At 37.7% G+C, this 16,044-nt stretch overlaps 1 protein-coding gene across 1 annotated transcript; it reads right to left on the bottom strand.

Moving 5' to 3' along the window:
* Positions 1-372: 372 nt before the first annotated feature.
* On the bottom strand, positions 373-4,610 carry LOC113063030 (proteasome subunit alpha type-6). The gene is made up of 7 exons (XM_026233160.1): positions 4,426-4,610; positions 3,456-3,550; positions 3,113-3,194; positions 2,875-3,030; positions 2,178-2,356; positions 747-841; positions 373-526 (listed from the first exon to the last, which is right to left on the bottom strand). Exons 1-7 carry the CDS (start codon positions 4,499-4,501, stop codon positions 469-471), a joined length of 741 nt encoding a protein of 246 aa, XP_026088945.1. The 5' UTR covers positions 4,502-4,610; the 3' UTR covers positions 373-468.
* Positions 4,611-16,044: the final 11,434 nt, after the last annotated feature.

Raw genomic sequence — 16,044 nt, 5'->3', positions numbered from 1 at the left:
TGTTCACATTTTCAGTAACGCCTCAAAGTTGCGTAGCATCCGTTTAAGGAAAACACTTTTTATACTACGGAATGAGGGCGAGGCAGATCATCAGTGTGATTAAACTCAAAAGCACGTGTTTGACGTTCCTCGCGTGATAATCTCTAGTCTACCCTAATCGACTCTTGTTACACTCAAGACGCTCAAAGTCCACAAACAATGGCATGGAATGAAAAACATGTTTGTGAAAGAATTCCCTGTGTAAAATCAGCTCGGGAAAACACAGGATGTAGCGAAAATAAAAGAGGTGCATGCTGGGGACTCCCCGGGTAACATATTCACTCATGTACTGCTGTTACAAGAGAAGAAAAAGACAAAGGAAGAGAGCGGGAGTATTTTTCTTAAAATGTATTTAATGGGACGGGGAATTTACATGAGAACAAAAGCATCAGAACATATCTCAAAACTGCGAGCAGCACCTTGGAGATCTCAGTCCCTCTCAGCCAGACACACCAAATGAGTGTCCAACTCCGACTCTGACAGAATCCTGGAACGGAGCAAATGAGCAAAACCGTCAGACGTATAATTTGTGAAGCGTGCTCTGAATATAATACGCGTCTGGCATAAGTGACACGTCAAAAGTGACATAAAATGAGGCATGTTGCATCATCTGACAAATATCACGACTGAAGTCATTGACTGTCTTTCTAGAAGTGACAGGGTGCGGATCTCTCCGTGTAGATGGTGAACACCGTTCTCCCACCCACCTGAATTTCGGATCCTCTGCTGTGATGACGCCAACCTCCAACTCCGATGGCTTGAAATCGATCGCCAGAACAGTTGATAAACAAGTGATCGCCGTCTGTGGATGGAAATGCTTTATTTAATTGATTAAAGTAGTATATTATTAATATAAGTAACCCGTCTTTGTTTCGCAGATTCACAAATATATAGATTGGCAATTCTGTTTTACAAAGAAATTGTGTAATAAATCAGGAAGCCTATAAAACCAAAATGTTTTGTAATATCTTTAACTACATTATTGAGCAAAAGCAAGTTTCGAGGAAGTGGATATTTCCATTCCAAAGAAACGGCGTGGCCAGACACAGATCTATTGACACCTCGGGGCCAGTTGCTGAAATGTACCAAGACTGCTCAGAAAAGTAAAGTTAGTTCGCAAAGAAATGTAGGTTTTTGAGGAAAACATTCCAGGATTTTTCTCCTTATATAATAGACTTCAGTGGGGATCAATGGGATGGAACTCTAAACAGCAGTTTCAGTGCAGCTTCAAAGAGCTAAACTTAAAAAGTATTATTATATTTTTAAGAAAATGACTGATCGTTTCGCTAGATAAGACCCTTATTCCTTTTAAAGCTGCATTGAAATTGCAGTTTAGACTTCGAACCCATTGATGCCCACTGAAGTCTATTATACAGTACAGACCAAAAGTTTGGACACAACTTCTCATTCAAAGAGTTTTCTTTATTTTCATGAATATTGACTATTGTAGAGTCACACTGAAGGCATCAAGGGCTATTTGACCAAGAAGGAGAGTGATGGGGTGCTGCGCCGGATGACCTGGCCTCCACAGTCACCGGACCTGAACCCAATCCAGATGGTTTAGGGGTGAGCTGGACCGCAGACAGAAGGCAAAAGGGCCAACAAGTGCTAAGCATCTCTCGGGGAACTCCTTCAAGACTGTTGAAGACCATTTCAGGTGACTACCTCTTGAAGCTCATCAAGAGAATGCCAAGAGTGTGCAAAGCAGTAATCAAAGCAAAAGGTGCTACTTTGAAGAACCTAGAATATGACATATTTTCAGTTGTTTCACACTTTTTTGTTATTTATATAATTCCATATAGAATTCATAGTTTTGATGCCTTCCGTGTGAATCTACAACAGTCATGAAAATAAAGAAAACTCTTTGAATGAGAAGGTGTGTCCAAACTTTTGGTCTGAACTGTATATGGAGAAACATCCTGGAATGTTTTCCTCAGAAACCTACATTTCTTTGCATCTGAAGACAGAAAGACATTAACATCTTGGATGACATGAGGGTCAGTAAATGATCAGGAGATTTTTAATCTGGAAGTGAACTAATCATTTCAATTCTAAGCTGATGTTAGCAGCCGGAATCGATTTGGATGAAGCGGTTATCAAATGTTTTCTTGAATTCTGAATTTTAAAAGCGACTGCACCTCAACGGTCTGCTCAAACGTCCAGTCGAATTTCTTCTTCACTTTTTTCTCCAGGAAGCTTGTAGCCTCTGTCTGCTTCACACCTGCAGCCGTGGCCTTGAAGCCACAGTAATAACCTGCCGGGTCACACTTATACACCTGGGGCCCGAGCTCCTCATCGACACCGATTACAATCATGCCTGGAAAAGATACAACACCACAACACATAAAGGAGCTTTTACAGCAAGTTCTGCATAAACAACCAGCATGCAATGGACAATGCAGGTTTTATAAAGGCACATTTAATACTTTTCAACACCAAGTAAAGAAAAATTCAACAATAAAAGAGAACACAATACCAAGTTAAAAATAAAATAAATAAAAACAATTCTGTTACCTGAAATAAATAAAAGAATAACTGATTTTTTTTTTTACAAAATCTAAAATAAAAAACCTATAAATAAAAACTGATATTATCTCAATGATACTAAAAAAAAAAAACATTTCACAAAAAACTTTCACATTTAAAGTAAGTGTAAAAGCATGTGACATTTAATTCCATGACTTTTTGAATGTAAGACTATCTGCTCTCTGAATTTGGATTCTTTTGGCACAAAAACCGTGAAGAATCAGAGTAAAAAAATCTACCAAAAAATATGACATGGCCCCTTTAAACTACTTTATGTCTGTGTAAATAATTCAGCAAGTGTTGACTTACAGCAGCCGAGCGGCCTCATCTCTGCATTCTGCGTATAAACCTGAGAGATGTCGGCAATTCTTTTACAAAGCATGTCTACTGGAATCTCATAACCATACTTGTACTTCCAGTTGGCCGCCTCATATCGAGCTCGCTGCACTTGAGACCTGCTGTCAGCTGAACATAAAACACAAGCCATGAATGAGTGCATCCGTTCCAGCAGACACCATGAGTATGAGGATGTGGATGAGATCTGGACCTGTCATTCCTGACATCACGCAGCCGATGTTCTCTGTGATTCTGAATAAGTGTGTGACGGTGGAAGAATCAAGCAGCTTGTCCTGGAAAACACAGATTGTTTCAGATCACCAGCACCACTGGAACTGAACGTACAAGTAGCATAAAGAAAAGTCACTTTTCCACCATTAGTTCTGCATGTTTACGCCACAGAGAAGGTATTCCAGGATGGAAATTAAAATGAATGTTCGCATGTGGGCAAATAGTGAAATTGCATCATTGTTTATTTCTCAAGTCAGTGAAATACGGTTCTCTACGCCCCGGCCAAATTTAGCTGGAAAAAGGGTGCATGACAGCAGACTTACTGGGACTTTTTTCTGTGTGACGACTACTGCACAGTCTTTCCCCCGAACTGCAACTGATGTCAGACCGCCCTGGTTTATGGCCTTGAATGCATATTCTGTAAAAACGTAATTAAATTATTTAGAAGGTGAAAAGTTACTCGCAAAGTTTGGCACTTTTCTCTAATAGCTTCGACACTGCCAAAAAAGAAAAAAAAAAAAATCCTTACACACTCCAAAAACAAACAAACAAACAAAAAGGTTTGGAGATCCTCAAAATAAGACATAAAAATAAATAAATAAATAAAAACTTCCTCTTAGAATGAAATGTAATATTTTACCAATATGCCTTAATCACAACAATGTACCAACTCCAGTAAATACAGGAGTTTGAGGTTTTGTGTATTTTACAATGAGTTTTTAGCAAAAATAAAATAAGATTTACAAGAAAAATCCTGGTCTTGTTTTATTTTATTGTGTATTATTATTTATGCAACTGATACTACCGTGCTATTTCAAATATATATCGTTGTTGCCAAGTTGTTTACAGAATTGTTCAATAAAATTGTCACAAATTGACAAAGATTGCGGTGTTTCGGCGGAAACTGCGGTTGTCATGGCAAAGTTCCGTAAAGAAAACACAAACCGCCTCACCAACATATGCATCGATGCACATAACTGCTGCATTTGATCAATTAACATCCATTTATAAGATCGTTTTCAACTGAAATCTGGAGATTTGTAATACAATTATTATATTAAACATCATTGAGCCGATTCTCCATCACTCTCGATCTGCTATGGTGCTAACGGTCTAGCGACTAACTTAGACTTTATTAAAAAAGAGAATAGAAGAAGAATGCACACATACAGGGTGACGAGATGTAAATTGACAGGATAATAATGTCATGAGCAGCTGGTGTCAGAGACTGACTTAGAGGGGCACTGCAGACATGACTGAGCACTTACAGCTCTTACTCAGGTCTGTACTCACCTACTTGGTAAAGTCTTCCCTCCGGAGAAAAGATGGTGATGTGACGGTCAAACCCCGCGCTAGAACCCCGGGACATGTTTCTAAGAAATGTATTAACCGTAAAATTGATGAAGTATTGCAGGCTACACAGAATAGCAACATGCAGAACGAATGACCCGGAAGCAGTGCATACTAGTTTTTCCGGGTCGGTACTGGACTCGATACTGCCATTTTTTTAAATAATTAAACAGTTTTGCATTTAAAGAAATGTTATATAATGTGTATTTGCTTTCTTTGATTACAAGACTTTTGTCCCGTTCATTTATTATTATTATTATTATTATTATTAACTGTACTGGCAGATAATGGACATATAAGTAAACTTAGAGTAGGTCTAAAAAATGCTGGGGGTTTTTCAGTCCACTTTTGGGTTAAATTTGGATTATGATTTAACTGTAGTATTAAACTATACATTTAATTTGAAGCATCTTAAATTGCAACTTAATCATTACAAAATGACATTACAATATGTTTAGCCTATTTTTAGTTTACCATAGATGCTTGTCAGTAGTTATGGCAGTACAATTTTACCACATTTTAAAGACAATAGAAGTAGCCTAATTATTAAAAATGACATATAAAGAAAATGTACTTAAGTACCTCAAGGATCAGTACTAGGGCCGTTACTCTTTTATCTTTTTTATGTTACCCTTGGGAGATATCATCAGGAAACACAGTGTTAGCTTTCACTGTTATGCTGATGATAATCAGCCCTATATTTCTTTGCAGCCCAGTGAAACATATGTAAAACTGAATTTTCCATCTCAAAATATATATAAATTATGGCCTATGCTCTCAATGTCAAATGCAGAAATGTTAATCCATACGTTTATGACCTCAAGGTTAGATTAATGCATTGCTTTATTTGGTGGTTGTTCTGCACGCTTGGTAAACAAACTCCAGTTAGTCCAAAATGCAGCAGCTACAATTCTTACTAGAACCATATTTGCATCCTGTCAAAACTGCACTGGCTCCCTATCAAACATTGTATATATTTTAAAATCTTGCTTATTACTTATAAAGCCCTGAATGGTTTAGCACCTCAGTATTTGAATGAGCTCTTGTTACATTATAATCCTCCATGTCTGCTGTGTTCTCAAAACTCAGGCAATTTGATAATACCTAGAATATCAAAATCAACTGCGGGCAGCAGATCCTTTTCCTATTTGGCGCCTAAACTCTGGAATAACCTACCTAACATTGTTCAGGAGGCAGACACACTCTTGCAGTTTTAATTTAGATTAAAGACCCATCTCTTTAACCTGGTTTACACATAACACACTAATATGCTTCTAATATCCAAATCCGTTTTTCTAATATCCAAAGGATTTTTAGGCTGCATTAATTAGGTAAACCGGAAACAGGGACACTTCCCATAACATCCTATGTACTTGCTACATAATTAGAAGAATGGCATCTACGCTAATATTAGTCTGTTTCTCTCTTATTCCGAGGTCACCGTAGTCACCAGATCCAGTCTGTGTCCAGATCAGAGGGTCACTGCAGTCACCCGGATCCAGTACGTATCCAGACCAGATGGTGGATCAGCACCCAGAAAGGACCTCTACAGCCCTGAAAGACAGCGGAGACCAGGACAACTAGAGCCCCAGATACAGATCCCCTGTAAAGACCTTGCCTCAGATGACCACCAGGACAAGACCACAGGAAACAGATGATTCTTCTGCACAATCTGACTTTGCTGCAGCCTTGAATTGAACTACTGGTTTCGTCTGGTCAGAGGAGAACTGACCCCCCGACTGAGCCTGGTTTCTCCCAAGGTTTTTTTCTCCATTCTGTCACCGATGGAGTTTCGGTTCCTTGCCGCTGACGCCTCTGGCTTGCTTAGTTGGGGTCACTTCATCTACAGCGAAATCATTGACTTGATTGCAAATAAATGCACAGACACTATTTAAACTGAACAGAAATGACATCACTGAATTCAATGATGAACTGCCTTTAACTATCATTTTGCATTATTGAGATACTGTTTTCCTAATGAATGTTGTTCAGTTGCTTTGATGCAATCTTTTTTGTTTAAAGCGCTATATAAATAAAAGTGACTTGACTTGACTTAAGTCCTTTTTAAGTTGGTCAAAAAAGCACTCAACTAATTGCATTTTGTATAAATGTAAACTATGATATAGTTTCAGTTTATTGCACTTAACATGAAGTGTTTTCCCTGTGCTCTTAAGGTCCTTGAATGTTTTATTAACTGATTTAAAACTGGTCCAAAAACTGATTCCACATCGGTTTCCATATATTTCTATAATTAGTGGTTTTTCATAATTAGCCAACATTTTACAAGGAAACCTTTGGACCCTTAATAATCTCATCAAAGATAATACTGTCTCAGAGTTAAGGAAAACAGAATTTTATCTTTTAAATACATATTTATGAATTTGAGCGAGATGTTCTTGACCCAAATCTCCGAGTTACATGTTTGGCTGTAATGACTTATAAGGTGCTGACCACACGCTTGTGAATGTTGTGAATCTTATCTATAAGAAGATCTGTTTCATAGAAAATAGTTCAACCTGATCTCAATCTCAACTCACTTCCTTTAGGTTTTGGTATTTGATTCTTCGAAGAATAGCTCATACAAGAAGATTAGGCAAAATAATAATAATAATAATAATAAAATAGATGTGTATTTTTACTCATTTCAGCCCTGTGTGGCATTTTTCTCAGAGGCAAAAGCGGAAAAGAAATGTACCAAAAGTATTTGAAGTGCATGAATTGGTGAGAAACAGGGCCGTTTCTAAAACACCTAACACACTGAAATCCCCTTGTGACCCAATTCAACTTCGGAGAGTTCAATGTGGGAGTATATCAGAGCTGTTTCCTGCTCTCTAACAGCCTTTCCACAGGTATAGCGCAGATCGAGTCTTGAGATGGTGTGACTCTGAAAGTGTGTAAATACCAGAACATTCATAATGGTCACTGACCAAAATAAAGCCACTATAAATGGAAAATGATGACTATAAATAGAATGTGTGGGAATATAATAGATATAACACAAATGAATTATATATTTAACAATCAGTCTGAAATCACCGAAAAAAAAGTCCCTGTCAACACTTCCCATTTTATTAATCTGTAAAGGAAAGTGTGAATGAAGTCTGTTACAGCATGAGATTTGTACACACAATATTGACTACAAACTAAGCATAATATATAGCTTCAGAAATAATGTTAAAGGAGTAGTTCACGCAAAAAGGAAAATTTGCTGAAAACCTGACATCCTCAGGTCATCATCAGAACAGATTTGGAGAAATGTTGCATTAGGTCACTTGGTCACCAATAGATCCTCTGTAGTGAATGGGTGCCGTCAGAATGAGAGTCCAAACAGCTGATAAACGTCACAATAATCCACAAGTAATCCACACAGCTCCAGTCCATCAGTTAATGTCTTGTGAAGTGAAAAGTTGCAAGTTTGTAAGAAACAACTCAGTTAAGATTAAACAACATTTGCAAGGGAATGAAATATATTTTTCTTAGAGGCTCTGTGGAACTGAGGTCATGGCTAAAGGTGTTGCAAACTTAGTTATCACAGATATCACATTAGCTTGAAGTTGGGTGAATATAGGCTTGGAAACCAAATCTCCTCCCTTTGTTTCTTAAGGGATTTGTTTCTGCCATCCCAGCAGAACACTGTAACTGTCTTTAATCTATTACGTGATCTTGATTGCACCTATGAAATATGACAAATGCTATTAAGCTTTGGCGGAGTCAGGTATGACGAAACAAGTTCTGTTCACCGAAAGTCATTACTGAGTGGACATGTGTCATGGCATGTTATGGGTCTGACATGGCAACGCTAAGTAAAGGCACTGTGAGTGAATCATGAATATCCCAAAAATTCCCCTCACACAATCAAAATGAAGTGACTAATAAGGCTCTGCAGGCTGCTTGAATTTTGAGTGTAAATGGATTGTGCCAAAAATAATTGTGCGGTCACTGCTTGTGTTCTATGGATATATATATGCCTGTCTGTCTGTCTGTCTATCTGTCTGTGTCTGTCTGTCTGTGTCTGTCTATCTGTCTGTCTGTCTGTGTCTGTCTGTCTGTCTGTCTGTCTATCTGTCTGTCTGACTGTCTGTCTATCTGTCTGACTGTCTGTCTGACTGTCTGTCTATTTGTCTGTCTGTGTCTGTCTGTGTCTGTCTGTCTGTCTGTCTGTCTGACTGTCTATCTGTCTGTCTGTGTGACTGTCTGTCTGTGTCTGTCTGTCTGACTGTCTGTCTGTTTTTCTGTTGGTCTGTCTGACTGTCTGTCTGTCTTTGTCTGTCTGTCTATCTGTCTGTGTCTGTCTGTCTGTCTGTCTGTCTGTCTGTGTATCTATCTGTCTGTGTCTGTCTGTTCATCTGACTGTCTGTCTGTCTGTCTGTGTCTGTCTATCTGTCTGACTATCTGTCTGTTTGTCTGTTGGTCTGTCTGTCTGTCCATCTGACTGATTGTCTGACTGTGTCTGTGTCTGTTTCTGTGTCTGTCTGTCTGTGTCTATGTCTATCTATCTATCTATCTATCTATCTATCTATCTATCTATCTATCTATCTATCTATCTATCTATCTATCTATCTATCTATCTATCTATCTATCTGTCTATCTGTCTGTCTGTCTATCCGTCCGTCCGTCTCTCAATTAATAATATTATTATTGTTATAAAGCAATATAATACAAATGCAAACATTACGATTTCACATAATTATTTATACAAATCATTGCAAATAATATATACTGTACATCATTATTTAATATTCATTAAAAACAAAAAATTATTGTCAGAAAAAAAAATCGGATTTGTTTGCAACATAATTTAATTTAGCAGTTTATTTTTATTAAAATATTCATACTTCTCAATGTAACACTGCAGTTTCCTGCAAAAACCAACATGAAAACATGTATTATACCACTCAAACAACATGTCAAGGTGTAGTTAGTACTTCTGTGCAGTCAAGGGCACACAAAATTTTGAATAAAATTCACTCTTTTACATTTCACCAACTTCCGTTAAAGAGTTACAGTTCCTCTTTTCTAAAATCCCCTGAACTTTCCCTAATCAAGTCCAGGTGCTTGATAATGCGTATCCCAAAAAGCATGCAAGGCCACTGAGTGCTTCAGAAACAAACAATAATATTGCTGATACAGGTCTATAAATTGATCAAGAGTTTGTTTAACTGTCTTTGGTAAAAACAGAAAGCTGCTTTCATATCAGCTGCCAGCTGCTTCCCAGAGCAGTGTTTGAGGATTTTGTGCTCCTGTCAATGGGAGGATATTGACCTAGGACATAGAGTGGGGATTTACACATCTGTAATTGTTCAGCCGCTCTGGGGAATTCCCTTGTGCATGTATCTATTTGCTTTTGATGACCGAGACGTATAATATAACATGAACCAAACCGCAGTGGGTAAATGCTTTTCTACTGGCGTCAACATCTGCTACTTCTGTAACACCTTCACTGACGGCAAGTCCGTATTTTGATGGTGTCTGTAGAGGCCCGACTTGAAAACATGCATCAAAAAGCAAAAAAGCCAACGCTTATAGCACGCTCTGCAAAATGTGTGAAAATTGGCATTTGAGTTTATTGGAACAGGGTTTTTGGTCGGTGCAGTGCACAATGTAGCAAAAGCATTTACCACAAATCTTTGATGTGGATATGCATATTTTCCCCCAAGACATGAAACAAGACTCTCACCTCTTTATGTTCATGCGACAATATGTAAAAGGAACTGTGCCTCTCCAGGGGTTCTTTTTAAGGGTATTGATCCAGTTACGTCAGCAGTCGCACACATGTACCACATTAGAGATAAGGGGAGTTCCTTTCTTTCCTTTTTTAGTAGTAGCAGACTTCTTTCCATGGAAGTTTCCTTGAAAAAACAAAACAAAAAAAGGACAGTGAATTCTCAGAATTAAACAATTGACTATTTGTACATGTACCCTTTTGGGGCAATTAAAGAAGTGCTGTAATTCACTTGGATCACACGTAAACAGAAGCTGTGTCCGAATATACCTACTTCCATAAAACAGTACAGCAAAAGAGTATCTGAATTCAGAGCAGTAAGCAAAAAGTACCTGGAAGACCTATGTCCGGCAAAATTTTTATATGCTCATTTTTTGGACACTTTACTATCCCATGAGGCCATGCAAGATGAATTGTGAATGGCAGTAATATGATGCAACAATGTTAAAGTAACACATTTAGTACATCAAAATTTCATACACAATACCTATTTTTTTAACAGTCACAAGGTAAGTTTCAAACCAAATTTAGTACCTACTACAGGGTTATTCAAATCTTGTCCTGGAGGGCCAATACGCTGCAGAGTTTAGCTCTAACCCTAAACAAACACACCTTAGCATGCTGATCAATGTCTTCAGGATCATTAGAAAATCACAGGTAGGTGAGTTTGATCAAGGTTGGTGCTAAACTCTGCAGCGCATTGGCCCTCCAGGACAAGATTTGAATAACACTGACCTACTAGATGGTATGCCATTTTAGATGTAGCTAGAATACTGTGATTTATGCTCATGCAATATTTTGTGCCATTTTACTATTTCCCACATATATATTTATTTTAGACATAATTAATCAGAAAAAGTGTTTCAAAAATAAAGTTTTAGAGCAAAAACATTGAAAAATCTCACCTCACACTTATAGTTTTGATTAAAATACATCACATGCAGTCAGATGGCCACATGATCTAGACAAAAAACTTCTATACAATTTCATCGCACCCGAAGCTCGAATTGGTTCTGAAAATTCAGCATATGCATGTGGTCAAAACTTCATGCAGCTCCCGCACCACGCTTCATTGGATATCAATGACTTCCATTAGTAACAAGGCAGCTTCAGCGTAACTAATCGAAGTGAAATATTTAGAGGATTGCAGTTTTAATTGCATTATACTAGCATGTACTTGCATGTTTTTCACTCCGCACAAAGTGTGCATGTGCTACTGCAGATATTTGAACAGGTTCCAGAACATGGAGGTACAGAAGAAGCCACAATGTTTATAGCTTAAGGCTATATAGACATCACAAGTTTTTAATGGTTGAATACATACAGTAGACATTTTTAGATGTGTCGTAAATAATAAGTGCACAACATATAGTATTTGTGGCATATTACAGGCCAATTAACCACACTGAGATTTTTTTTTTTTTTATTCTTGTGGATAATGGGTATAAACAGATAAACTGCTGTAAAATGGCAGTAAAACACCCTAATTTCTTTGCTAGTAATATAAATAATGTCAGGTACAGTAGCATGTACTGCAAGTTACTCTGGCAATAATCAGACTACTGTACATGTAAACATAGTCACTGATAAACTACCACAGACAGAAGACTTGATCCATGGCTTCAACTAAGGGCAAACTGTGTAATTTCTGCACCTTTAGCAAAATCAATTAGATTTGCAAAAATAATGACTTGAACACCCCCTCATTGGCGGCAGGCTAGCCCCAAACTTACACTATTGGTTGAGTAAATGTAGCAGTGATGGGCTGGTCAGAAGGCTCAAACAAACACAATACTGTGATAAAGACAGAGTACTGATACTTTTGGAGGAAATCAACCTTCTGTATAAGTGACTGAATTTAAATGTTTCTGCTGGTGCGGCAAGAGGAACAATTTGTTCATCAAATAAATTACACTCTTCACCTTTAAACATTAAAGGGGGTGGGGGGGGGGGGGGGGTTGAAATGCTATTTCATGCATACTGAGTTTTTTAAAGGGGGGTGAAATGCTCGTTTTCACTCAATATCGTGTTAATCTTGAGTACCTATAGAGTAGTTCTGCATCCTTCATAACTCCAAAAAGTCTTTAGTTTTATTATATTCATAAGAGAAAGATAGTCTGTACCGTATTTTCTCTGAAAAACATGACCGACTGGAGGCGTGACGTGTGGGCGGAGCTAAAGAATCACGAGCGCCAGTTGGCTTTTGTGTTCAGAGCGTTTGGAAGCTGACATTACCGTGAGGAAAAAACCATCATCCCAAACAAACCATGGCTAACAGTCAGATTCAGCCGTTTATTTATGATCCAGAATCAGATCCCGAGGCTGAAACTGAACGAGAGCAGCAGCAGCACTGAGAGCACAGACAATCACTGATCAGAGCGAGAGCGTCGCGAAATGTCACAAAAGGAGTGTGTTTTTGGTTGCCAGGGCAAGACAACCCTGCACAGATTACCAAAGAAAAAACAGCATTAAGGGACCAGTGGATGGAGTTTATTTTTACAGAGCATCAACGGAGTTGTGCAAGTGTTTGTTTGTTCCCTGCATTTCGAAAATGCTTGTTTTACAAACAAGGCCCAGTTTGACGACGGATTTGCGTATCATTTATTTCTTAAGGATGATGCAATCCCAACGAAAAAGGGTCACGATTGTGTGTTGGAACCGCAGGTGGTGAGTAAAACTGCTTCAAATATCTCTGCCTCCTTGTTAGTGCGTCCCCTCCCATGCCGGAGACCCGGGTTCGAGCCCCGCTCGGAGCGAGTCGTTGCTGCTGCTGCTCTCGTTCAGTTTCAGCCTCGGGATCTGATTCTGGATCATAAATAAACGACTGAATCTGACTTCAAGCCATTGTTTGTTTGGGATGATGGTTTTTTCCTCAAGGTAATGTCAGCTTCCAAACGCTCTCAATGCAAAAGCCAACTGGCGCTCGTGATTCTTTAGCTCCGCCCACACGTCACGCCTCCAGTCGGTCGTGTTTTTCCGGGAAAAATCGGTACAGACTATCTTTCCCTTATGAATATAATAAAACTAAAGACTTTTTGGAGTTATGAAGGATGCAGTACTACTCTATAGGTACTCAAGATTAACAGGATATTGAGTGAAAACAAGCATTTCACCCCCCCTTTAAAGGTGTCATATGATGCGATTTCAAGTTTTCATTTCTCTTTGGAGTGTTACAAGCTGTTTGTGAACCGATATGATCCCTAAAGACTTAAGTCTCAAACCCAACAGAAAAGTTTCAAAATCAATGTACAGTATGTGGAAAATAATGTATTTTTAAACATTAAACTGTATAAGCACATTTCATTACACCAAATACACAAGAAAAAAATATTTTTAGCAACATCATATGACCACTTTAAAGCAAACCCAAAATCTCCCTGTTCTGTTTATGCTTGCATGCTGTGCTGGGCTGTTGACAGCAAAGGGTTAGACAGGAAGAGGAAATGCTGGTATAAAGGGCTGGAACTATGCTTAGTGCTGGACAAAATGTCCCTGAATTTCCCCAACTGTCCATCCTCTATGAATGAGCTCATTTATGTCTGACCACACCAGTCTGTATTATTACTTCACCACTTAGTAAATAGAGAGGTTTTGATGAATGCATAAACACAGAAAAACACAAAATAGAACCTTTATTTTTTTATTTATTTATGTATTATGATGCTGGTCAAAATCTCTTCAGAAAGTTCAAAAAGTGTGAGGTGACATTTACACATGCTATGATATGAATCATGTGCATTAACACCTGTGTGTGATTCCAAATTATGAATCGGGTCTTTATACAACCAAGAGTGTATACATATACACATATACACTATACATATCTTAAACTATATTTGTTGTATTCTTTGTTATACATAATGCTTAAAACACCAACAAAAATACAGGACTGAAATATTTAATGGTTAGCCTAACTGAAAAACTACCAAAAATCTCCCCAATATGATCCAATTTTTGTAAAAAATTTTAAATTTTTTTTTGGCTTGCCTATTCACTCGGGGTTTACACCCTTATCATGAGGGAGGGTAGATCGGACCTCTTGCCTTTGAGGTTCTCGGTCTGCACTCGTACAGCAGACAGTGTCTGGTGGGGACTTTCCAGAGCTCAGGGAGAAACAGTGTTTTATCTTGAGACCTTTCTTCTCACAGCATGATACAAGTAGCCTTCACACATGCTTGTTTGATGGTTTTGATACCCTTGCATGCAAAACTATAGATAGATAGATAGATACAGATAGATAGATAGATAGCCTTGATTCTGCATTTTCCTAAGAGATGAATGTAGAAATGACTGAGCATGTTTGTAAATGTAGAAATGATAAAAAGTCTTGCAATGCAGTAAAGTCTAGTAATGATGAAATTGTAGAATTCGATCTGTTCTTGTTTTAACAGCAGTGTCGTTTACAGTAATGTTACGAGTGACTGGGAAAAGTCTGCGGCTCTGCTGTGCTGAAAGAAGAGATCTGGGTTTTTGGGCAGAGCAGCAGGAAAGAGGATGCATGGGTGGTGGAAATCCCCGGCAGAGCATATCTGTGCAGGCCAGACCTGCTGCATTTGGAAGTCGGACCAGCGAAGTTGTCTTTTGTTAAAACCAGTCTTTGTGGTTTCTCCTGTTTGGAAATTGGCAGATTCATTTTCAGTTGCTTACAAACTGTCATTATTTGTTTAAACTGTATTATATGTTCTCATGTACAACAAAGTCAATCTCGTTTTAGCTAAAATGACAGATAACACTTTACAATTAAGTTCAGTTCATTAGTTGCATTATGTACGTAATATAAACTAACGATAGCTACATTTAAATGTAACTAAATGACCTTTTAGTAACTGGAATGATGGCCTTCATGCATGATTTGAAGGGGTGGTGTAGACCTGAAATAATGTAATCAACATCTTGCACATATATACGCGTAATACCTCGACAAGTATGTTGCATGTATCACTAAGATTTGCTAATATTTACTAAAATATTCACAGTAGCTCATGTGTAATTGTTCAGAATACTGCATGCGTACATATGTGATACAGATTGCTATGTTTGGGGTTCATATAAACAGAAATTAAGAAAACTGATTGGATTCATTCACTTTGATGATAGTTTTTTTTTAAAGATTTTATTTTTTTATTTTTTACAGAATTTATTAATATTGTCATGTTTGTTTCTAATACATTAACTAATGTTTACTTATAGTACTTTAAATGTTAAAACTAAATTTGCATGTGTAGAAATGTATTTTAAAGCTATATATATATATATATATATAAATTGCATAACCAGCAATTTATTTATTTTTATTTTTATTAATGAGATGGCAACTTCAGTGTCTCCTAAAACAATCATGTTATGATTTTGATATCACTTTATCATTTATGACACTCTGCAGACAGACATGAATGTCCTATAGATGTATTGCAGATGAGCAAACACTCTTGCAGATGTAAATGCAGACGTCATATAGACATCTCTGTGATGTATATGTGCTGTCAGGGTCCATTATAATGTATACATCCATTAAATATATATGCCTATGCTGAATAAGTACAGAAGGCCAGAGTAGTGCAAACAAACTGTGACAGAGAACAGATAGCATACCTGCTAGATCAGCTAGGTCATGGTTTCCCAAACAAACTGCAGAGGGTTTGTGAGCTGATGAAAAGCTATTAATTGAATGTAAAATTACAATAAATGGGGCAGCACTATAATTGTGATATAGCTTAGTAAGATTTCTAATTTGCCTAAAATGGTCTGGGTTTTTGCTTTGATTTCCTATCGACTTGCTCTCTACTGTCCTCATACCTTTTATGTACACATATTTACATTGCTCTGACTGTTCTCTGTGG

The sequence above is a fragment of the Carassius auratus genome, chromosome 45 (assembly GCF_003368295.1).
Source record: "Carassius auratus strain Wakin chromosome 45, ASM336829v1, whole genome shotgun sequence".
NCBI classification, from domain to species: Eukaryota; Metazoa; Chordata; class Actinopteri; order Cypriniformes; family Cyprinidae; genus Carassius; species Carassius auratus.
This window is presented reverse-complemented; position numbering and strand designations above follow the sequence as displayed.